At 42.2% G+C, this 23911-nt stretch overlaps 1 protein-coding gene across 1 annotated transcript in view; it reads left to right on the plus strand.

Annotated features, from left to right (window-relative positions):
• Positions 1 to 23911, plus strand: part of TBCD (tubulin folding cofactor D) — a 477889-nt gene that overhangs the window by 319727 nt on the left and 134251 nt on the right. The window contains exons 18-22 of the mRNA XM_030208042.1: positions 3078 to 3163; positions 4820 to 4900; positions 8833 to 8906; positions 13640 to 13757; positions 22692 to 22752. Coding sequence (XP_030063902.1) covers positions 3078 to 3163; positions 4820 to 4900; positions 8833 to 8906; positions 13640 to 13757; positions 22692 to 22752 — 420 coding nt within the window. The remainder of the gene's footprint in view (positions 1 to 3077; positions 3164 to 4819; positions 4901 to 8832; positions 8907 to 13639; positions 13758 to 22691; positions 22753 to 23911) is intronic.

The following is a 23911-nucleotide window of genomic DNA, read 5'->3' on the forward strand; positions in this document are numbered from 1 at the left end:
AACTGCTTTTACCACATTCTCTGGTAATGAATTCCAGAGTTTAATTACAAGTTGAGTAAAGAAATATTTTCTCTGATTTGTTTTAAATTTACTATTTTGTAGCTTCATTGCATGCCCCCTAGTATTTTCGGAAAGAGTAAACAAGCGATTCACATCTACCTGTTCCACTCCACTCATCATTTTATATACCTCTATCATGTCTCCCCTCAGCCGTCTTTTCTCCAAGCTGAAGAGCCCTAGCTGCTTCAGCCTTTCCTCATAAGTAAGTCATCCCATCCCCTTTATCATTTTTGTTGCCCTTCTCTGTACCTTTTCTAATTCCACTATATCTTTTTTGAGAAGCGGTGACCAGAATTGCCCACAGTTTTTGAGGTGCAGTCGCACCATGGAGCAATACAAAGCCATTATAACATTCTTATTTTTGCTTTCTATTCCTTTCCTAATGATACCTAACATTCTATTTGCTTTCTGCACACTGACCAGAGGGTTTCAAATTATCATCAACAATGACACTTAGATCCTTTTCCTGGTCAGTGGCTCCTAATGTGGAACCTTGTATCACGTATCTATAGTGTGGGTTCCTCTTTCCCACATGCTTTACACTTGCTCACATCTCTATTTGTACCCTTTACATATGATGTCATCACAATACAAATGGCACAGCTTAGGCACAAATTAGAACAATCAAATAACAGATATGATGTCCATAATGTCAGTACAATACAATGAAACATCTTAATAAGCAGTTGAGGGGGGAGTGCAGTTGAGATACATAGGTGGACAAATTGGGTAAACAAAGTCATTAGGGATACATAGATCAGTGGTTAAATTAAAGGTAAATTACACTTACAGTTGAGTAAGTTATGAGGAATTGGTCTTAGTTACAGAGTGCTCAGCAAGCTAATCCATATGTAGAGTGAGAGGCTATTCGGTCGCCACATGTATTAAAAACTTGGGAGAAGAGCCATGCTTTTACCTGCTTTCTGAAGTAGAGATGGTTTTGAGTTAGGCATAGCCCTTTGGGAAGTGAATTCCAGAGTCTGGGGGCTACTCTTGAGAAGGCTCGTTGGCGAGTATCACATCATGCAATTTCTTTTCACAAGGATGCAAATAGAGATGCTCCTTGAAGACCTTAAAGGCCTCAAAGGCTGTATATTTATTTATTTATTTTTATTAGGATTTATTTACCGCCTTTTTGAAGGAATTCACTCAAGGCGGTGTACAGTAAGAATAGATCAAACATGAGCAGTAGGCAATTAGAGCAGTAAAAATATTCGAACAACAATACAAAGTATGGCATGGTATACTACTACTTTATTATATTTCCCAGTTGGTACATGAGTATTAGTCTCCCAGTTTGTATCTAAATTACTAAACTTAACCAATTGGACCTCAACGCTTCCAAGCTTGACTGGTCTCCAAGAGATCACACTTTGCTCAATATTTATATGAGCGCCAACTCTATTACTGGAGCTAATCTTATCATTGGTCCATTTCCTTTTTATTCATAAAAGGACCTAGTGCTCACAGGTCAGTATAAAAAAAAACCCCAAAACGTAGGAGGAAAAACCACTAGCCCACGAGCCCTATGTCCCATAAATACATATATAAATTCCAATACTGAGAAAACAATGCTCAATGAAAAAATCGGTTGAAATCTGTCAACCGTTAACGTACTTATTTGTACTTTCACTGACTTTCTTATTTATACAAGAACCTTCAGTGACTCCTGTAGAGAATATTCAAACATTAAACTTTCCAATAGTTCACAGCCAAATATCCACTTATCTTATTCGATAGTCCTTCACTTTGCTGGCAGGTTGTTGTGTAGTTGGTAAGTGTTAATTTTCCCACCCAGCTAGCTCTCTAATGCCGTTAACATCAGCTGTTCCTGCCGGTTTTTTCAGCTAGCTCTCTGAAGTCACAATCAGTTGTTCCTACCGGCTCCTGCCGATTTTTTCAGTTAGAGCTGATCCTGCCGGCTTTTTTTCTACTGTGCTTTCTCCCACTACTTAAGAAATTCTCTCCACATTCTCGTCCTTAATTTCTCCTCCAACGTCTCGTTAACGTCTCGTTTCGCAAACAAATCTTGCTGCTTCAGGAAGGAAAACTTCAGCCAAACATTATCCACGGATGATTTCTTGCTTCAAGATGGCTGCGGTTTTTTAAACACCTTATCTCGGTGCTAACCAATGAACACCCAATTTCAATTTTAAAGGGCCATAATCCTTTAAAAAATGCTTTCCATTCAATGCTTTTATTCATGCCCTCTGGTGCAATGGTATTATATTGAAAAATAAATCTTTGTTCTTTTTGCCAGAGCTGTTTTTTAACATCCCCCCTCTCTTGCCCTGTTAAAAAAATAGCTCTGGCAAAAAGAACAAAGATTTATTTTTATAGTAGTCTAGCCATGAAATTATCACAACATGAGCTGCTGTGATCAGACTGATCTCTTCAATACATTGAGAGATTTTGTAGTTGCCACAGGTAATAGAAGCAGTTTTAAAGTCTAGCAGTATTCCAAGATTCCTTTTGAGTTCTTTGCTAAAAATTTACAAATTATTTTTCCTTTGCAGTCCGACAAACTCAAGTTCTGTTTTTCTAGTTAGTACATATTACATTTATTATTATATAAATAACCAGTAAATGCTGCCTGATCAGCATCTCATAAAAATTCAAGTCAACCCTAAAAATCCATTATTTCAATTTTGTAATTTTCATCTTTACCTCCTTCCCCAATGCTGTTGTGTTCACTGCCAGCGGAATCAGGTCATGTCCCCTTTCAGAAAGCAAACCTGAACCATTTTCTTTCTTCCTGTCTCAGTCCTATGATGATTTTTCCACTATTTTCATTTCCATCCTAGTTTACTGTACCTACTATGTATATTAACACTGTAAACTGCTTTAATAGCACCCCGACAGGTGGTATATTAAGAACATTTGAAACCTGATATTTAACAAGATTTTCCATTATTTAGTTTGGAACAGTGCTGTGAACATTGTAAGAGGGTTCCTGGGTTTAGAATGTTTCTTTGCTGTTCTATATTCATGGTGTTTGTTTTTACTTATATTGACAGGGCACATTTCCACATGGCATAGAAATTCTGACGGCAGCTGATTATTTTTCTGTTGGCAACCGAGCAAATTGCTTTCAGAATATCAGGTAGGCTTCCATTTGTAAAATAAAATGTAATGATCACATAAAAATATTCCATCAGAGCTGCATGACAACACAAGCTTGTGTTTTCCATTTAAAAACTCTAGGAGGTGTATTCCAAAATAATACCAGCATTCAGTACATTTGTAGTGCTTATTGTTTTTTAGTTCGTTTGTATTGACATATACCTCAAGATATTTCACATTCCGCCAAAATAATTCTCTGAACAGACTACAGGTTTTATCCTTATGAGATCTCCAGTAAGTGTTTCATAAAGTTAAATTAACTTACTAGATCAGTTTTCATTCATGATGCAATCAGTTTCAGTATTGAAGGCCTCAACTGAACAAAGTGAGCATGAGCCAGGTAGTACTGCTTTGGGAGGGCCTCCCTCTGAATGATCGTGTTATTTTACTAAAGTGACTTCAAGAACCATTCTCAAAAGACAGAGATGCCTCCATCTTGTGGATAACGCCTTATTGTTTTTGTAAAAGTGTCTTGTATGCAAGTTATATATAACTATTTTTGGCCTTCGGGAATTAGAAATGGAAATCATTTCTATATGTTTAGCGTATAAGCATTTTGATGTTCTTTAATTACAATTGGATAGTTTTTACCATTTTTATTAAAATGTGCAGCGTGTTAGATAAGTATTAGCATAGAGTGAAGCTGGAAGGGTCACAGAACACATTTAGCATTATACTGTATGTGTTCATGGAGGGATAGCTGAGCAACAACAACAAAAAAAATGTAAGGGTGAACCAACTGGCTTATTATAAAATAAAGTGATGGGAAGAAAACCAAAAGAAACCAGCCAAAGTTTATTAGTCATAAAAAAGAATAATAGCCCTTCAAGTGTCTATTTTAGGTCCCCAAATAGAAAATATTCAAAAGGAGGAGAGTTTTGGGGGAGCTGACAAGAACTGCAGCTGAAATCATCTTCATTTTGAATAAATTTTATGCAACTTATAGATGTATTCAAAATGATATTTGTGACTCCTGATGCAGGTGTTTGTGTCGAAACGTGAAACGGGGGGGGGGGGGGGGGGGGGAGGTATAATGGTTTTCCAGCTCTTCACTCAGTTTGAGTTCTCTCTATATCTGCATTGCTCCGTGGAGACTTGGAGTACCACATAACCATTTTCTAAATATAGGTGTGTTGTTGACATGAAAAGGTTAGGAAACATTGCCCTAAACCATATCAAATTTTTCTTTATTGTTGTCCACTCATCTACAGAGTCTGGGGGAGTTGAAGCCTTGCTATTGTGTTCTTGGAATATTGTTTGTTCACTCCAGAATCTTTTATATGTAGCTGATTACTGAAATGAGTTACTATAGCATCAGCTCTGATATTGGTGTATGTTTGTTTCTTAAATTGTTTGAGGTTATATTTATTGTGTTTCTTATTTCCTCACTCATCTCTTTTGCCACTTACTTTATTATACAGGGCTGGATCCCTGTAATCATCTAGTTTATGCAGTATTGCATATGCTTTACAATGATATGCACAGAGATTGTACTGTTTAGTTTTTTTTTTTTCTAGATAAAGTAGTCTTCACTTGATTAATGTCGGTGATTATAATGTTGCTTTATGTTTTAATAATATCTGTAGTATGTTACTGTGCCAATGTGCTGTTCCTCAACAATGATTTCTGTTTTTAGTGTGTATATTGCTGGCTTCCCAGAGTATACCCTACCAATGATAGACCATCTGGTTAGCAAGAAGATCAACCATTGGGACAGGTATTTTCCAGATTTCATTAGATAGTATGGCTTTGCATTTCAGTTGAATGTTTGTTTTATAGGAATCAAAATGAGAAGGGAGAGACATTTAGAAAGAGCAAAAGATGCAGTATAAAATGGAAAGTCAGGGCCAATATATAAGGAAGTACTTTCATACTTGCCTGCATGGTTAAAAAGTACACAGTTGCTTTTCATTCTGCAGAGTTTGCTGGATGTTCAAAGTGATAGTAAAATGTGTGCTTTGAAAATAATCCTGGAAAACTACCTACACATGTTTACTCCTACTAACTTGTCTGGATATTTTTTCTGAATTAAAATGCTTGCATATTTTTGAAAATTCAAAAATAATTGTGTGATTCCTAATTTTTTCCCAAATCCCAACCCCAGGAATATCTCACTATACAAAGGGTAAAAGTATATTTGAAATAGCATTATGCACTTACTGCCACTCACTAGAGCTGGTACCCTTCCCCCCTCTCCCGCCACTGCCGCATCCTACTCATACAATTTTGGTCATGGTTACGCAAGGTTCATAGAATTCAAATGGCAGAGGTGACCTGACAGTAAAGCTACTCTTTGGGGGTGGGGGGGGGGGGTGAAACAAAGAATGCAAGTTTTCTTAAGTGCAGCCTCTTCATTGGCCTGGAGGACTTTATGGCCTGCGTGGAGGAGCCCAGAAGATAGGTAGTAAGATGTGGTAGAACATACAGCACTCCTCCCATAGAGCCAGGAAAACCTGATCTGCAACACAAATGGCAGCCATACTTACCTGTGGCAAGTGCCATTCAGCATGTGGGAGCTGCCAAAGAGCTACAGCTGCTAACAGGCTATATTGCACCTACAGTGAAGCAGTCATGAGGAGGTAAAGGTTAAATGTAGAGGAGAATCCCTCTGCAGGAAGTAAAATCCAATGGCCTTCCTGAGGTTGGCCATATCAGTACCACTCAGGTGAACCAGTTCTGCAGAATCTGTGGTGCATGATAAATTTCACCAAGAGCAAGTTATCACTATCTTGGTCCATGGAATATCTGGCAATCTGTTCTATACACAAAAAAGTAAGGTTTACATAACAGTAGATAGAGTTCTTAAACTCCAAGCCCAAATTAAACTGCTAGCCTTGTACCCCTGGCACAGTTTGAACTGGCAACTATTCTTTCTGCGCTAAATGAGCATGGAACCCATCATCTCTGAGGACAAGCAGAATTACAAGTCCTCATAGCATGAGTGATCATCACTGACAGATCCCACACAGGAAGCTACTCCAGCTTAGTGATGCTAAAAGCTTTTGAGCTGCTTCACCATACGTGCATCTGTTTTTCTGTGAAGCTGATTTGTTGCTTCAAGGTGTACAGTTCACCTTTAAAATTAATGTGGTAGTTCTCCAGATAGTGCCTTAGGGTTTTGGGTGTTCTCAGGTTTGCTGTATTTTTTGCACACAGTATTTTGCTATGGTTATTTTCCGAATCACATGTCCCAGAACCCCCCCCCCCCCCCCCACACACACACACACATAGCTGTAAGAAGTAGACCCAGTACAATAGGACTGTATCCATTGCAGATACCCATAACTGGTGCCTGCAATGGCTGGGTTCTGACCATGAACCTCTTGCTGTAGATTGTGTTCACAGATGTCCATGAAAGGTCTTCATGGTCATAAAAAGCAGTACAAATTACTTTTTAGTGCAGAGAAGTCCGGTCCATCGACCTTGGCATTGGAAACAGAGGTCTCAATGGCTTCCAGAGGTACATCGACATTGAGAGTGCATTCTTCACCCTTTTCATCGAGGATTGACAGAGACCATCAGGAGCAGTCGTCCCATTCCAACCTGAAGAGGAAGGATTTGACCTGGACTTAGACACTGAGAGGTCATGATATGAATTCTAGGCAGAGGCCAGTGTGCAGCAGCATTGCACCTCATTGGGACATGGTTTCAAGAGTACCAATGTCACCAATGTCCTCAAACCAATCCTGAACTGCGGACTGCCTATTTTCGGTATCAGAGGGGGGTAAAACAACCTTCAGGGACCTGAACTTGGTATCCAGTATTCTTCAACTGACACTGGAAGACATTGCGACTCCTATTATTTTTCCCATACCTTTATCAATAGCAGTCTTCAGTGAGTGGATGGAGCACTTCTTTCCTTGAAGTGATGATGTAGCTTCAACATTGTCAGTGTGAATGTATAGAGAGATTCAACTGGTCCTCTTTATTCTTATTACTAGTCTTAATATAGTGCCATTCACACAATATCATATGCATGAGAATGTGGGTGACTTCCTCATCCCCCTCCTTTGAGCTTATTATCAAGAAAGTTGCATCTATGTACGGAATCCAGAAGGCTCCCAGATTTGAGAAGCAGAGGTCATGGCAGCTATTCTGAAGTTGGAGCCTGCAGGAGTGACTGGGCATCATTACTACTCAGAAGACCACTAGGACACCAGGGAATGTGAAGGTAGGCCAGAAGGAGGGGAGTACTTCTGGAGGAGCAGCTCTGCTTCGGGCGGGGCAGGAGGGAGCAATGTTCATGACGGGAACTGAGAGAATGGTCAGCTCTTGTCTGGAGGGTGGGTGGGAGATTCTGGCTGTGATGTGGAAGCTGTGTTAGTGCTAGCCAATATATAGTGCCTGCATACGCATAGCTAAGTGGGCATAGTTAGGACAGCCTTTTGTGCTGGTACTCGCATACCTGCTGGTTTCTCCCCAGACTGCCTTTCTACTGGCTGGATTTTACAAGGGTGATATTCAGTGGCTCTTCCCAGTTAAGTGCTACTGAATATTGGTGGCTGGCCTGCTCAGTGTTTAAGTAGGCAGAAGCCTCTGCGGCCCACTCAATCCACTTTGCTTTAAAGTTACTATATTATCTTGCATGTTCTGTGTAACACTAAGCATTAGTGCTGTCTAGTCATGGAATCTGCAGTACAAGGAAGCCATGTTATGTAAACAGTTAAAATGATTATACAAAGTAAGGTTTGCAAAGATTTTATCATTTTTAAAACACCCTTTACTGTCATCAGCAGATCTTTAGAACTTGGAGAGTTTGTTTATGTGTCAGCAGGTGATTTCCACAACTTAAAGCATTATACTTAAGATACATTATGACTTCATGTTTGTTGACTGACATATAACAGATGATGGCTGACATCATATTTGTTTCTCATAAATCTACTATAGACCACTGTTGTATATAAGATAATTGTTTTAACTCCTAATGATCTTTTTAGGCTTAGAATTAAAAAAAATGGTAATGCGTGCATTTGAGGGTAAACACTATTATTATATAATTACATTTAAGTAGATAGTTTAGATCAGAGTAGTGTGAAAGGATTAGAATGTTTTAACTATAGCTTAAATCTGAATTATGGTTTCATATAGTGTATTACTGTAATTATTACTTATTTCCTGTGCACACTACATTTCACTTGTCTCTTCTCTTCTCATTCAGTGGCCATTGCTATGATGAAACACTGTATTTTTCTGAAGCCAGTTTAAAATCGGGTTCTGAATTTTTTTATTGAATCTTTTAAAATTTGCATTCCAAATTACATTCAATAAAACAAAAGTAAAAAAACACTTATTAAGTTAGAAAGCAAAATAACCCTTCTACTGTAGAAAAAGAAATTAGCAAAAATATCTGCCCACATCAAGAGGAAACTTTGGAAACCACAAAGACTTAGACAACTCAAATGGGCACAAAGGCTTTCTTGGTCTTGATAGCAAAGGATCTCGCATTAAGGAGGTGGTGGGGAGACCATTTTTCCCTCTATATTCTATAATGTAGTTTACCATGTGATCTTTTAACGATACTAGGCATTTCTTTGCTTTCCATATTATTTCCTTTATTTTCACTTATTCATGTTGATGTGTGTTGTGCTGGTTTTCAAGTAGTTATAAACAGTTACTGACACTAAGAATCTTTTTCATTTCTTCCAGTGTGATTCGTGATTTATCAAGCAAAGCATTACATAACCTCACTCCACGGGCTCCTGAATATATGATACATAATGGTAAGTTTAGCCATAATAGAACTAAATAAGAACTGGATTGTATAAGCATCCATCAAATCATGCAAATAAAAAAAATCCAGTGACTATATTTAGACTGGAGGGTTATCTAAAACGGAGGGAAATGCAGATCTCAGATCTAACTACCAGCAGCAGAAAAACTGTTTCAGTCAAAATTTCATATTCAGAGGAAGATTTTTGACCCCTGATGGTTAGAAGGCGTCTATCGGCGGCATACGGTTAGGTAGGGCAAATTGACAGCTGAAGATGTATTTTTTGTATTTAAATACAGCACTGTATACTCTCAGTAGGGGAAATATCTAGATCGTGAATATGCATAACTAGACTTGCATGCAATGGGGATGGTGCTTGCAAAGTTTATCTCATGTATATTCATTGTGGATATCCTAAAACCCTGACTGACTGGGTGTGTCCCAAGGACTGGTTTAAGAACACCTGAGCTAGATTATAGCTATGTTCTAAATAATTCAGAGTGGTGATCTTGGTGTGGCACACCAGTTTCCTGCTTACCTTTTGGTGAATCTCTAAAATAAAATCTGTGCAAGGAGTAGGTAGATAGACCCAGACTCAGTAGGGATTACAGTGACCAAATATTCCCGTCCATTATGTAGCTTCCCACTATTCCAGAACCTGTGGGATAGTTGTGTCCATTAACCAACAGATGGAGATAGAGAACTGAAAACTGAGCTGAAACATCTCTCTCTTGGTATCCAGACCAGCTCCTCAGTATTTTCTGTCTCCAGCAGGTGGGTGGACACACTTTTTAGCCTCTGGTTCTGAGTGATTTGCTCCTGGTCCAGTTGGTCAACTGGTCCCCAGTTGAGCTTTGCAGGTAGCTTGAATCTACAGAGTCATATCTGGATGTTTTCAGATCCTTGTCTGTGGTGCCCTGCAAATTTACTTCTTCCCCCCGTCACCTCTTCCCTGTTTCCTGTGGAGCTCTACTTTTCCAGCACATCAACCTTAAACTGTCCTTTCGGGGCAAATGGCTAGTTGGAGATAATCTCATTAACTTGGTGAAAGACCTGGGGGAAACTAAACCACAACTAAGTCCAGAGGGCTCTCAATCTCAAGTTTGAAACAGAAGACGGTACTGGCCTGGTTGTCAGCAGTGTGGTCAGAAGTCCTACTTTTAGGCATGCCAGTCTTCCTTTAGTGGGGACAGGAAGTTCTTCTCTTGGTCAGCTAGAGCGCCCAATGCATCCTGAACTTTGCAGTGATGTGAGGGTGGTACACTTTCTTCCAGTGGGATGACATCTTCAGGAGTTTTGGAGGTGTAGGCCAAAATCACATCAGAAGAGTGGGTTCTGGATATTCTTTCAGAAAGTTACAGGTGGGAGTTCTCCTGCCCGGTCGCTCCTTTCTTCTTGAAGTCTCTCTGTCGAGAGGGAACCAAGGCGGACAATGTTCAGGCCACCACAGATTCCTTGCTGGCGCTCCAAGCCATTGTTCCAGTTCCCCAGGAACAAGGCAGGTGCTCCGTCTACTTCATTGTCCCAAAGAAAGAAGGCACCTTTCATCTGGTCTTAGATCTCAAAGGTCTAAACCGCTGCCTCCAAATGTCTCACTTTCACATGGAAACAATAAAAGCAGTCCATTACCTTGGTTCAAGTGGTAAGATTTCTCATCGTCCTCGATCTCCTTACATATATACCCATATAGCCACTGCATCAGACGTTTCTATGTTTTGCGGTGCTGAGTCATTATGTTCAGTTCAGATCTTTGCCGTTTGGTCTCGCCATTGCACCAAGAATGTTTACCAAGATTATGGTGGTTCCTTCAGAGTTCACCCGTATCTTGACAACTGGCTCAGTCGTGCTTTGACCTATTCAGACAGTGGTGGTAGTGGACAAAGCTGTCCGTCTTCTGCAGTCATAGGGTTGGGTGATCAATTTCAAGAAGAGCAGACTAACTCCATCATATCTGGGCATTCTATTCGACACAGCAAGAGAGAGGATCTTCCTCACGGAACACAGGAGGACAAAACTGGTTCAACAAATTAGTCTTCTCCTCAGTCAATACAGGCCAAGGGTCTTGGACTACGTCCTGGTTCTGGGGTCAGTGACAGTGGTGATGGAACTGGCGCCATGGGCAAGGACTCATATGTGGCTATTCCAGGAGTCTCTTCACAGCCATTGGTCTCAGGTGTCACAGAAGTACGACTCTTATATTTCTTGAATGCTGGTTGCCATACAGAGTATGTGGTGGTGGTTGTCACTCAGGAATTTGACCGTTGGTGCTCTCTTTCCTATAAGACAACAGGAGGTGGTGACAATGGAAGCCAGAAAGTCGGGTTAGGGAGCTCATTTCAAGTTCCATCTTGCACAGGGCACCTTGACAGAACAGGAATCTCAGTGGTTGATAAATTGCTGGGAGCTCATGGCAATGTGAAATGCCTTATGTGAATTTGCTCCCTTTCTGGCAGGTGCCTTGATCTGACAATGCAATGGCGGTGGCTTATATCAACAAGTAAGGAGGAACCTGCAGCCATCTGATGGCAGTGGAGGTGGCTTCCCTCATGAGTTGGGTGGAGAAAATTCTCTGCTGGACGGCAGCTTGCATCGCTGGGTCTTGAATGTTGAGGTGAACTTTCTCAGTAGGCATTCCTTGGACCCAGGAGAATGGGAACTCTCCAGTTATTGTATTCAACTGATAGTGTACTAATGGGGTTCTCCACTTCTGGACTTGATGGCAGCGAAAAGGAATGCAAAAGTGCCCAAGTTCTTCAGCCGTTAGAAACAACCAGGATTGATGGGGATCAATGCCCTTCTGCAGCCCTAGCCGGAAACACATCTACTGAATATCTTCCCTCCTTGGCCCCTGGTAGGCTATGTGTTGAAAAGGGTCACATTCCACCAGGGTCGAATAATTCTTGTAGGCTCAGATTGGCCTTGGAGGCCGAGCTGGGCAGACCCAATTCAACTGTTGGATGGATGGGGATCTTCTCTGTCTTCAGCAGATACATGGCCTACTGTTTTAGGGCTTGACCATTGAAAAGGCTCAGTTGAGATGAAAAGGTTATCCTGATTCAGTCATTGCTATTTTAGCTTCAGGCTCAGCGATGCTGTACATCAATGAATATGAGGGATTGGAGGACGTTCAAGGGCTGGTGTTCTGAGTGCTGTCTTTCGCCCTTCTCTGCTCAGATTGTGCACATCCTAGCGTTTCTCCAGACAGGTCTTTAGATAGGATTGGCGTTGGGGTCTGTAAAAGTTCAGGTTGCGGCTTTGGCCTGTTTCAGCGGCCGACTGTGGAAGATATCTTTTTGTTGTTCACACGGATATCATTCGATTCATGTGGAGAGCGGGCCTCTTGTGGCCTCCATGTTTGATTTATGTGGAGAGCAGGCCTCTTGTGGCCTCCATGTTCGTATGCCATGTCCAGAGTGCAGGGCCACCGAGAGACTGGGCCGGGCCCGGCCCACTGCCGCCCCCCCCCCCCCGAGGTCGTCATTGTCGCCGCCCCCTCCACCCGCCCCCTCCGTCCACCACTGGGCAGGCCCCCCCTGAATTCAAATCATAGCGCCTCATCTTGACCTCGCTCAGTGTGAAAGAAGCGCGGCAGTCTGCAGATCGCCTCCCTTCTGGCCTTCCCTCCCTGTGTCCCGCCCTCGCGCAAGTTACGTCAGACGAGGGCGGGACACAGGGAATTTTGTCCCCCCTGCCCCCCCCCCCCCCCCCCCCCCCCCCCCCCTCGGCAGCCCTGCCAGAGTGGAAACTTTAGTTAGTCTTTGGGGCTCTTCAGAAGCATCCTTTTCAAATGCTGTTTTAAACTTAGAAAAATTCCAGCCAAAAATATAAGCTCCTTAATTTGACTGAAATTTAGATGCTGAAAACTTGAACACATATTGAAAGTGTTTGAAAATTGACCCTTGTGTTTATAGTTTGGCTAAAGAACTTTTCAACAGGAACACAAATATTACAATACTAAAACTCTAACGAAAACACATCATCACATTTAGTAATATCAAGTGAATAGATGATCTGAACTTTCATCATTTGTATTTAGAATTTATTTGCATTAATTATATAAACCTAGGGATATTTAAAATCTAAATTAGTATCTTTTGGTCTACTTCTGTAGTTTGTTCTTTCCAAGGCCCTTAAGGAGCCCAACTAGATCTACTTTATTTCTAGACATACTCAGTGTTGTACAGAGGCATATGAGACAGTCCATTCCCCATAGATTTTACAATCTAATCAAGACAGAGTGCCCCCTAGCAATATAACCTTGTACACACTAAGTCCTCTAAAGCCACCTTTTAGGTTACCTTTCTTTGACTTCTTCTGATTTTCTGTAGAATCTGCTTAAATTGCTGAGTTAAAATTTATTTAGATACTCTCTTCTTATAATATTACATTAGAATAAACCGCTTAGAAATCCCTTCCTTCCTGAGCAGATCTCTTAACACTTAGTTGACAACATTAGACAATTGAAGAGATCAGTACAGGAACAGACATGCCCTGAGTACTTGGTTCTGTTTTATTGAAATGAATGTAAAAAGCATATATATTGTTAATAAAATAGTGATTTGAAAGTCAACAGACAGGCTGTAAGTCTCTATTTTGTACAGTGACCTTTACCTGTAGGCCCATTTAAGGTTCAGTTTGAAAAAGGATTATTTGTTATAAAGTCATTCTCCTGCAGCAGTGTTTACCTGAATGCAATAGCCTGAGACCATGTAATTGTGTTTTTTCCTTGTAAATCTTTTGCAGTTTTGCCAAGATTGTTACCTTTAGCGATGGGAACAGATCTACATACTCGCCATGGGGCAATTCTTGCCTGCGCTGAGATCACTCATGCACTTTCCAAGCTAGCAACAGAGAACAATAGGTATAAGGATTAGCTTGTTCATATGAAAAATATCTGCTTTTTGCATGCATATTCTTCTATAACTCCCCTCTATAATTAAGTCGTTTTTAGATGTAAGGATTTATATGTGTCTTGTACATGTACTGTGGCTTCTATTAGACCTGCAGAAGGTGTAATTTTTTATATATATTTTTCCAATTTTATTTATCAATTTTGTACCAAATACAAAAATAGGTGTTAACAATTCTACAGGATAAAAGTAACAACATAGAGGCTAAAGGCCAACAATAAGGCAAATATAACAAGCATATGAATAAACATTTGAACAATTTGACAGCTGGATGATTATGAAGAGAGGTGAAGATATTGCCTATAGAGAGGAAGATGGTGATGCTGTGGATGAAAAGTGGAAAGGATAATGGGGTGGAAACAGGAGTCATAGTAATAGGAGAGAAGAGTAACTGAGAAAGTCGTAGTTAAGTGAGGATAATAAGCAATATTTAGCTAAAATAGACCATGTCTTTTGATAAGAGATTATCAGGCTCATTTTCGAAAGAGAAGGATGCCCAATCTTTCGACACAAATCGGAAGATGGGCATCTTTCTCACAGGGTCGCCCAAATCGGCATAATCGAAAGCCGATTTTAGGCGTCCCCAACTGCTTTCCGTCGCGGGGACGACCAAAGTTCCCCGGGGGTGTGTCGGAGGCATAGCGAAGGCGGGACTTGGGCGTGCGTAACCCATAATGGAAAAAAAAGGGCGTCCTTGACGAGCATTTGGACGACATTACTTGGTCCTGTTTTGCTTACAACCAAGTCACAAAAAGATGACCACCGGAGAGAATCGGGGATCACTTCCCCTTACTCCCCCAGTGGTCACTAACCCCCTCCCAACCTCAAAAAACATCTTTCAGAATATTTTGTGCCAGCCTCAAATGTCATACTCAGGTCCATGACAGCAGTATGCAGGTCCCTGGAGCAGTTTTAGTGGGTACTGCAGTGCACTTCAGACAGGCGGACCCAGGCTCATCCTCCCCCCCCCCCCCCTGCCTGTTACACTTGTGGTGGTAAATGTGAGCCCACCAGAAACCCACTGTACCCACATGTAGGTGCCCCCCTTCACCCGTAAGGGCTATGGTAGTGGTGTACAGTTGTGCTTAGTGGGTTTGGGGGGCTCAGCACATAAAGTAAGGAAGCTATGTACCTGGGAGTAATTTCTGAAGTCCACTGCAGTGCCCTCTAAGGTGCCTGGTTGGTGTCCTGGCATGTCAGGGGACCAGTGCACTACTAATGCTGGCTCCTCCCATGACCAAAGGGCTCGCATTTGGTCGTTTCTGAGATGGGCGTCTTTGGTTTCCATTATCGCCGAAAATCAGAAACAACCAAGTCTAAGGACGACCTAAATGTCAAGATTTGGGCGTCCCCGACCGAATTATCGAAACGAAAGATGGACGTCCATTTTGTTTCGATAATATGGGTTTCCTTGCCCCTCCACCGGGACGCTTTGCGAGGACGTCCTCATCAAGGCAGGCGAGGCAGGTAGCGAGGCAGCTAGGGTGCGGGACCAAGAGGCTGTATACCTCGGAGGCAGCGTGTTTCTTCCTTCACTCTGCTACATGATAATCGGAGCAGCAAGGGACAAGAGGTAGGTGTCTTCAGCCTCATCTCCTCGAGTCTTCGATCCTTCTGTTCCAGTCCTGCTTGTCTTCAGCCTCATCTGCTCCAGCCTTCGATCCTTCTGTTCCAGTCCTGCTGGTCTTCAGCCTCATCTGCTCCAGGCTTCGGTCCTTCTGTTCCAGACCTGCTGGTCTTCAGCCTCATCTGCTCCAGCCTTCGATCCTTCTGTTCCAGTCCTGCTGGTCTTCAGCCTCATCTGCTCCAGGCTTCGGTCCTTCTGTTCCAGACCTGCTGGTCTTCAGCCTCATCTGCTCCAGCCTTCGGTCCTTCTGTTCCAGACCTGCTGGTCTTCAGCCTCATCTGCTCCAGCCTTCGGTCCTTCTGTTCCAGTCCTGCTCGTCTTCAGCCTCATCTCCTCGAGCCTTCGGTCCTTCTGTTCCAGTCCTGCTCGTCTTCAGCCTCATCTGCTCCAGCCTTCGGTCCTTCTGTTCCAGTCCTGCTCGTCTTCAGCCTCATCTGCTCCAGCCTTCGGTCCTTCTGTTCCAGTCCTGCTCATCTTCAGCCTCATCTGCTCCAGCCTTCGGTCCTTCTGTTCCAGTCCTGCTCGTCTTCAGCCTCATCTGCTCCAGCCTTCGGTCCTTCTGTTCCAGTCCTGCTCGTCTTCAGCCTCAACTACTCCAGCCTGTCCCAGTCCTGCTCGTCTTCAGCCTCTTCTGCTCCAGCCTATGGTCTGTCTGTTCCAGCCTTCAGTCCTACTGTACCAGCCTGTTCCAGTCCTGCTTGTCTTCAGCCTTGACTCCATCCTTCCAGCCTTCGGTCCTTCTGCTCCAACTAGTTCCAGTCCTGCTTGTCTTCAGCCTCGACTCCATTCTTCCTTCCATCAGCTATTGGCCTGATGTTTCAATTGCTGTTTCTCCTTAGTACCTGAAAGTTCAACTGCCGTTCCCACCTAGCACCTGAAAGTTCTTCAGACTTTATTTATGGCCCCAATACACATTCTCTTCCTTGCCCTGTCCCTTCTTAATCTTTTCCCTCACCCCCTACCACTGTCCATTACAGGAACTCACTGCCCATCCATTGATTTCCTCACCTTCTCTTTTACCCCCTTCCTCCTTCTCAGCTTTTAATCTTCATCTCTTTCTTCCCTCCATTGTGCCTTCCCCGTTGTACCTGAGTACCTCATGCCTTCGACGCCTTCGTGGCCACACCTCTCCTACTCTCCTCTGCTCTCTTTTACTCCTTCTCTTACTCTTAGCTGGTGACATCAATCCCAATCGTGGTCCTCCTCTTCTGCCTTCCTACTTATGCAGACCACATTGTGACGTCTCTAATCTCATCTGTATTCCTCTACTTCCCCCTTAACTCCTTACCCTTCTCTTGCGCCCTATGAAATGCCCGCTCCATCTGCAATAAACTTCCCTACATTCACGACCTCTTCATTTCTCGTTCCCTCCATCTACTTGCCTTAACTGAAACTTAGCTCTCCCCTGATGACTCTACTTCTGTTGCAGGCCTTTTGCCATGGTGATTATCTTTTCTCTCATACCCCTCGCCCTGCCAGACGCGGTGGTGGCGTTGGATTGCTACTGTCTTCCTCTTGCAAATTCCAACCTCTTCTTCCACTTTTTGTCCTTTTGAAGTCCACTCCATCTGCCTTTTCACTCCTCTGCCTCTCCGACTGGCAGTCATTTATCGACCCCCTGATAAGTTCTTTCATCCTTTCTCACTGACTTTGATGCCTGGCTTTCCTTCTTTCATGATCCTACATCCCCCTCCATCATCCTTGGTGACTTTTAACATCCATACTGATGATTCCTCTGACTCTTATGTTTCCCAATTCCTTGCCTTAACGTCCTCATTCGATTTTCAGCTGTGCTCCTCTGCACCCACCCACCAAAATGGTCACTTTCTCGACCTTATCCTCTCCTCTAACTGCTTTCCCTCCAGCTTCTGTTCCTCAGTTCTCCCCCTTTCTGACCATCACCTATTAACCTTCACACTTAAGCACCCTCCTCACCAGTCCCACCCAATCTCAACCCCCACATCTAGGAATCTTCAAGCTATTGACCCCCTTACTCTGTCCTCTTGTGTCTCTAACCTTTTCTCTTCCACCACTCTATCTAAGTCTGTCAATGAAGCCGTTTCTTCCTATAATAATATTCTCTCCTCTGCTCTGGACACTCTTGCCCCTCCCATGCCCCGTCCTACTAGGTGTACCAAACCCCAGCCTTGGCTGACCTCTAAAATCCGCTACTTTCGTTCCTGTGCCCGCTCTGCTGAACGTTCTTGGCTTAAATCCCGCACCCTTGCCGACTTTATTCATTTCAAATTCATGCTAAACTCCTTCCAGTCTGCCCTTTCACGGGCCAAACAGGATTACTTCACCCAATTGACAAATTCCCTTGGTGCTAACCCTCGACTTCTCTTCGCCACACTGAACTCTCTTCTCAAACTGCCTCCATCCCCAATTCCCCCTTCTCTTTCTCCTCAGACCCTAGCTGAGCACTTCCACGATAAAATCCGTAAGATTAACCTTGAATTTTCATCCAAACCCTCCCCACCTCTCTCTCCCTTAGTCCACACCCCCTACTCTCCTTCCTCTCCCTCTTTTTCCTCCTCCTCTGAAGTTTCTACTGAGGAAACTGCCCTTCTTCTTTCCTCCTCTAAATGCCCTACCTGTTCCACTGATCCCATCCCCACTTATCTACTTAACACTATCTCTCCTACTATCATTCCTGTCATCTGTCACATCCTTAATCTTTCACTCAAACATGCTGTTGTCACTCCACTCTTTAAAAAAACCCTCATTTAACCCTACCTGTCCCTCCAACTATTGCCCCATCTCCCTTTCCTCTCCAAATTACTTGAACGCGTCGTTCACTGCCGTTGTCTTGACTTTCTTTCTTCTCAACCTATTCTTGACCCACTCCAATCTGGTTTCCGCCCTCTTCACTCTACTGAAACTGCACTTACCAAAGTCTCTAATGACCTGCTTCTGGCTAAATCCAGAGGTCTCTATTCTATCCTTATCCTTCTTGACCTATCTGCTGCTTTCGACACTGTTGACCACACCATACTCCTAGATACACTATCCTCGATTGGATTCCAGGGTCCTGTTCTTTCCTGGTTCTCCTCCTACCTCTCACTTCGCACTTTCAGTGTTCACTCTGGCGGTTCCTCTTCAACTTCCATCCCGCTTTCAGTTGGTGTGCCTCAGGCTTCTGTCCTTGGACCCCTCCTCTTCTCCATCTATACCTCTTCCCTTGGTACCCTGATTTCATCCCATGGCTTTCAATACCATCTTTACGCAGACGACTCTCAGATCTATATCTCCACCCCTGAAATCTCAACCTTAATCCAGGACAAAATTTCATCCTGCTTGTCTGACATTGCTGCTTGGATGTCTCTACACCATCTGAAGCTAAACATGACTAAAACTGAACTTCTCATTTTTCCCCCTAAACCCACCTCCCCTCTTCCCCCATTCTCTATCTCTGTTAATGGCTCTCACATCCTCCCTGTCTCCTCGGCTCGTAATCTTGGTATCATCTTTGATTCCTCTCTCTCCTTCTCTGCACATATTCAACAGATCACCAAAACCTGTCGTTTCTTTATCTACAACATTAGCAAATATGCTGCCAAAACCCTTATCCACACCCTTGTCACCTCGCGCTTGGATTATTGCAATTTACTTCTTACTGGTCTTCCGCTCAGTCATCTCTCTCCTCTCCTCTCCAGTCTGTCCAAAATTCTGCAGCACGGCTTATTTTCCACCAAAATCGTTATACCCACACTAGCCCACTCCTCAAGTCACTTCACTGGCTCCCTGTCCGCTTCCATATACAGTTCAAACTTCTCTTGCTGACCTTTAAATGCATCCATTCTGCAGCCCCCCATTACCTCTCCACTCTCATCTCTCCCTACATTCCTCCCCGTGACCTCTGTTCACTGGACAAATCTCTCTTGTCGTCCCCCTTCTCCTCCACTGCTAACTCCAGGCTTCGTTCTTTTTCTCTCATGGCACCTTATGCCTGGAATAAACTTCCTGAGCCTGTGCGTCTAGCTCCATCTCTACCTGTTTTCAAATCTGTGCTGAAAACCCACCTTTTCACTGCTGCTTTTGGCTCCTAGCCACTACTCATCTGCCTCCCCCCCTTGTTCCTTCTCACCCAGTACTTCCCTTGCCCTTAATTGTCCTGTCTGTCTGTATTATTTTAGATTGTAAGCTCTATTGAGCAGGGACTGTCTCTCTGTGTCAGGTGTTCAGCGCTGCGTGCGTCTGGTAGCGCTATACAAATGCTAATAATAATAAACTTCCCTTCTCATTTTCTTTGATTTGCATTAAGTGCACATACAACAATTTTACTTTCATATGATGATATACACTCCCCCCAATAAATATAAAATAAACCCTCCAAGAAGGACAAAAGCTCTCCATCAACCCTAAGTTCATCCCTGATTCTTCCTTCAGTTCATCATCCCACCTCTGCAAGGTTGTTTAGATAGGATTGCTCCCTGGCTAAAGACTGATCGCTTAGTTCTGAATTAAGATAAAACTATGAATTGTTGGATTACTAATCATTCTCCACCACCCACTATGACTCCAATTTTGGGGGGGAAACAATGTTCACCAATTGATTAATTTTACTACCTAGGGGTTATTACAGATACTCATTTGACTTTTACACATTGACTTTTACACAACAGATTTCCATGCTCTCTATCAGCTCAGTTCGATCCTTTGGTTTTTGGACCTGAAAGCATTGGAAACTCTTTATCATGCTTATGTAAATTCTCATTTGGATTACTGCAGTTCAGGCATTGCACAGTCTAATCTGAAAAGACTACAGTGTCTACAAAATACAGCTGCTAGATTTTTATGTAAAGCCTCTTGCAGGGATCATGTCTAAATGGGGATGCCTTTATTCTGTAATTTTCATTGGCTCCCAATTCAGTTCTGTATTCAGTTTAAAATTCTTTCGGTAGCATTTAAGGCACTGCATGAAGGTATTCCAGATTATCTTGCAAATTTAACAGTTTCATAATTGCCATCCCATTTAGTTCGTTCAATTAACGATCATAGGCTGGTCCTATCGAGTCCCAATAGATCTAAGTTAGAATCAACCAGACATAGTGCTTATTTTTTCTGGCACCTAGTTTATGGAACAACCTTCCTCTTTTAATACAATCAGTCATCCTATAAATATTTCAGAGTTAGTCTGAAAACCCATTTTTTCCATTTAGCTTTTGACTGTGCAAGAGCATTGGAAAGGTGACAGCAGTAGCAATGTATTGTCAGTATGATTGTTCTTGCTAGAATGTATTCTATTTTTCTTTTATGTCTGTTTCTTTTTTTATCTTTCATTAGGGTTCTCATTCTGCTTCTGGTTATATATATTGCCTCGATTTGGCCTTGGCCAAGATTGGCGATTCATCAAGGTTTATATAAATGTTTTTTTCTATCACTAAGCTCTGACTCCTTTGCTGATTTTTTTATCAAGTAAAATCGCCTCTCTGAGGGATAGCTTTCTGTCTTTCTAATGAGACCATTCCTTGTTGATACCACTTTATCTGGTACTGTTTTGGGCTTCATGTTCCCTTCTTTTTCTAATGGGCAAGTTTCCCTTGACCATATCTCCCTCTTTTCAGTGTCTACCTCTTCATAGCAACTTTCATGTGTATGACAGACATTTCAACTCCTTAACATCATCTAACGTTCAGAAAGCACGCTCTGCTTTGAAACAGGCTACATCTTATGCTGATACTTTCCCTTCTTGGCTAGTTAAGGAACCCCGACGTGGTTTGCTTTTATTTGTATGCTCAGTTGTGACATGAAGTTTAGCATCAAGAGCATTCCCTACCTGCTTGAAAGTTGCAAGAGTGCAACCAGCTTTTAAGGAAAACCATTCTACTGCCCTGCTATGGCAGAAGGAAGTAAGTCCATTCTGGTTGATTGGTGGGAAAATGGAAAACATGTTTTGCTTGGTTTCTCTGCAGTGAACTTACTGTCTTTTCCCTCTGTAATACTGGGGCTCCTAAAAGCACTATGCAGAAGTCCAGTATACATTATGATGGCACGTACTTCCAAGATTACAGGTAGGCACTTAACTTATTTTTGAGCTTAAGTTGATTTACTTCCATCTGCCATTGCAGAGCAGTCTAGACCCTTCTCTGGCCTTTATTGACTCGAGTCTTAATTTACCACCCCCCCCCCCCCCCCCAATCCTAGCTGTGTCTCTCATTTGTTCCACAGGTCCAGAAAATGTGAATTCAAAGAGGTCCACTGTCTGCTGCAGCAGTTTCATTCGGTCTATGCATCAATTGCTTCAGCACAATGGGCCAGATTCTATATATGGGGCCTAAAAAATCGATGCAGAAAACATTTCTGCCTAAGCATATTCTATAAGCGCGATAGAATACACTTAGTTTACACCAACAAAAATGTTGCGTAAATCCTGGCGCGTAGAAGTAGGCACAGAAGGCCATATTCTATAACAGTACATGTAAATTTTGGAATGCCCACCAAAAGCCCCTAACCAAGCCCGTTTTTTCCTGCATGCATTAAAATTTAGGCACAGTGCGTTACAGAGTACACTTAGCGATTTGTGCACGAAAATTCTAATTATTGCCAATTAGTGGTGTTAATGCTGATTAGCTTGTTAAGACAATTAAGTTATACGCATTGTAATAGAATACGCTTGGATTTTGGTGCAGAATGCTAGGCACGCTATATAGAATCCAGGGGAATGTGGCTAGCCTTACCAGGTCCTTTTGCCACTGATCACAATGACTGCTAAATATATCTCTGGTCTTATTATTTAATTGTCCCACAACTTCAGCCAAGTGCATCCAACGTGAGGTATGATTTCATCTTACTTGGCAGCTTTAACAGGAGCCTCATTAGAAGGATTTCCTTTTTTATTTTGAAGAAAGCCTTTTATATAGCCTGAATTAAAAAAAATCTATGTATATATTTCACAGGTATTTCAACAAACATTTAGCTAGGAATTTAGGGGAAAACTCAATTCAAAAATCAAGATGTATGGACACATCTGCAGAAAATCACATCTTTTAAGTAGAAGAGGAAACCTACATTGTTATGTATATTTTCTTTATCTTTTATTTGATTTTTCGGTGTACCCAAGAAGTTATAGACAAAAGGCAGACCTGGTGTCTAGAAATAAAGACTCTTTTTCAGTTGTTACCACATGTTGTGCACTTAGCTAACTTTTAATATTCCAATATACATTTAATTTTGTATAATTCATTACTGCTAGCAGATAATTAAGTGCTTTGCTGCTATGTTTTACTTACTGTTTCATTGTTCTGCAATTTGGCAGGCCTATCACCCATTATTTGAATGAAGAAACATTAGATGGACTGAAAATGATTCATCAGGAGGTCTGTATTGCCTGTTGTGACCTTGCATACCTTATAATAATTGTTATTTAAATACTGCTTCTTAAACTTTCTTGCAGTAGACACTGTGTACAGTGGTAAAAGATGGTAGGGAATAACAGAAGAAACAAGGTAAATTGATCGAGTTTTCCAACTCTACCATCCTCTGTATGGTTACGTTATACTGCTAGGAAAGCTGAGTGACCTGTACAGAGGGGCCATTATCATAACCCTAAGTTCAATGAAGAGGTGTATGTGGTGGTGTGGGGACAGGGCTGCCGAGAGACCAAGCTGGGCCCAGGGCAAAATATCTTCTTGGTGGGTTGATGGCATCTTTTTTTGCACCAGAGACGCGTGACATATCTGACGTTTCAAAAGCAACAAATCAGAGTATGAAAATCCCAGGTGGCAGAGGGAAATTTCTGGTTGCAGTGGTGACCTGACATCTGAGATTTATCAAGATATGCTTTAAGGTCACTTTTACGCATGTTGTCTAGTGATCTAGCTTGCATGGCAGCTTTTAACATGTGCTGTTTGGAACTCCTTATCTAAAACAGTTTTGTAGATTGGCCTATTGTGCAGTGAAAATTACATGTTAGTTGGACAACCATTACATTTACAGTCTTGTAAATATCTTCACACCCTTATACTGTTTTTATATTTTGATTTAATAAATTTTATATATATATATATATATATATATATATATATATACAGTGGGGGAAATAAGTATTTGATCCCTTGCTGATTTTGTAAGTTTGCCCACTGACAAAGACATGAGCAGCCCATAATTGAAGGGTAGGTTATTGGTAACAGTGAGAGATAGCACATCACAAATTAAATCCGGAAAATCACATTGTGGAAAGTATATGAATTTATTTGCATTCTGCAGAGGGAAATAAGTATTTGATCCCCCACCAACCAGTAAGAGATCTGGCCCCTACAGACCAGGTAGATGCTCCAAATCAACTCGTTACCTGCATGACAGACAGCTGTCGGCAATGGTCACTTGTATGAAAGACACCTGTCCACAGACTCAGTGAATCAGTCAGACTCTAACCTCTACAAAATGGCCAAGAGCAAGGAGCTGTCTAAGGATGTCAGGGACAAGATCATACACCTGCACAAGGCTGGAATGGGCTACAAAACCATCAGTAAGACG

This window comes from Microcaecilia unicolor, chromosome 6 (genome assembly GCF_901765095.1).
Source record: "Microcaecilia unicolor chromosome 6, aMicUni1.1, whole genome shotgun sequence".
NCBI classification, from domain to species: Eukaryota; Metazoa; Chordata; class Amphibia; order Gymnophiona; family Siphonopidae; genus Microcaecilia; species Microcaecilia unicolor.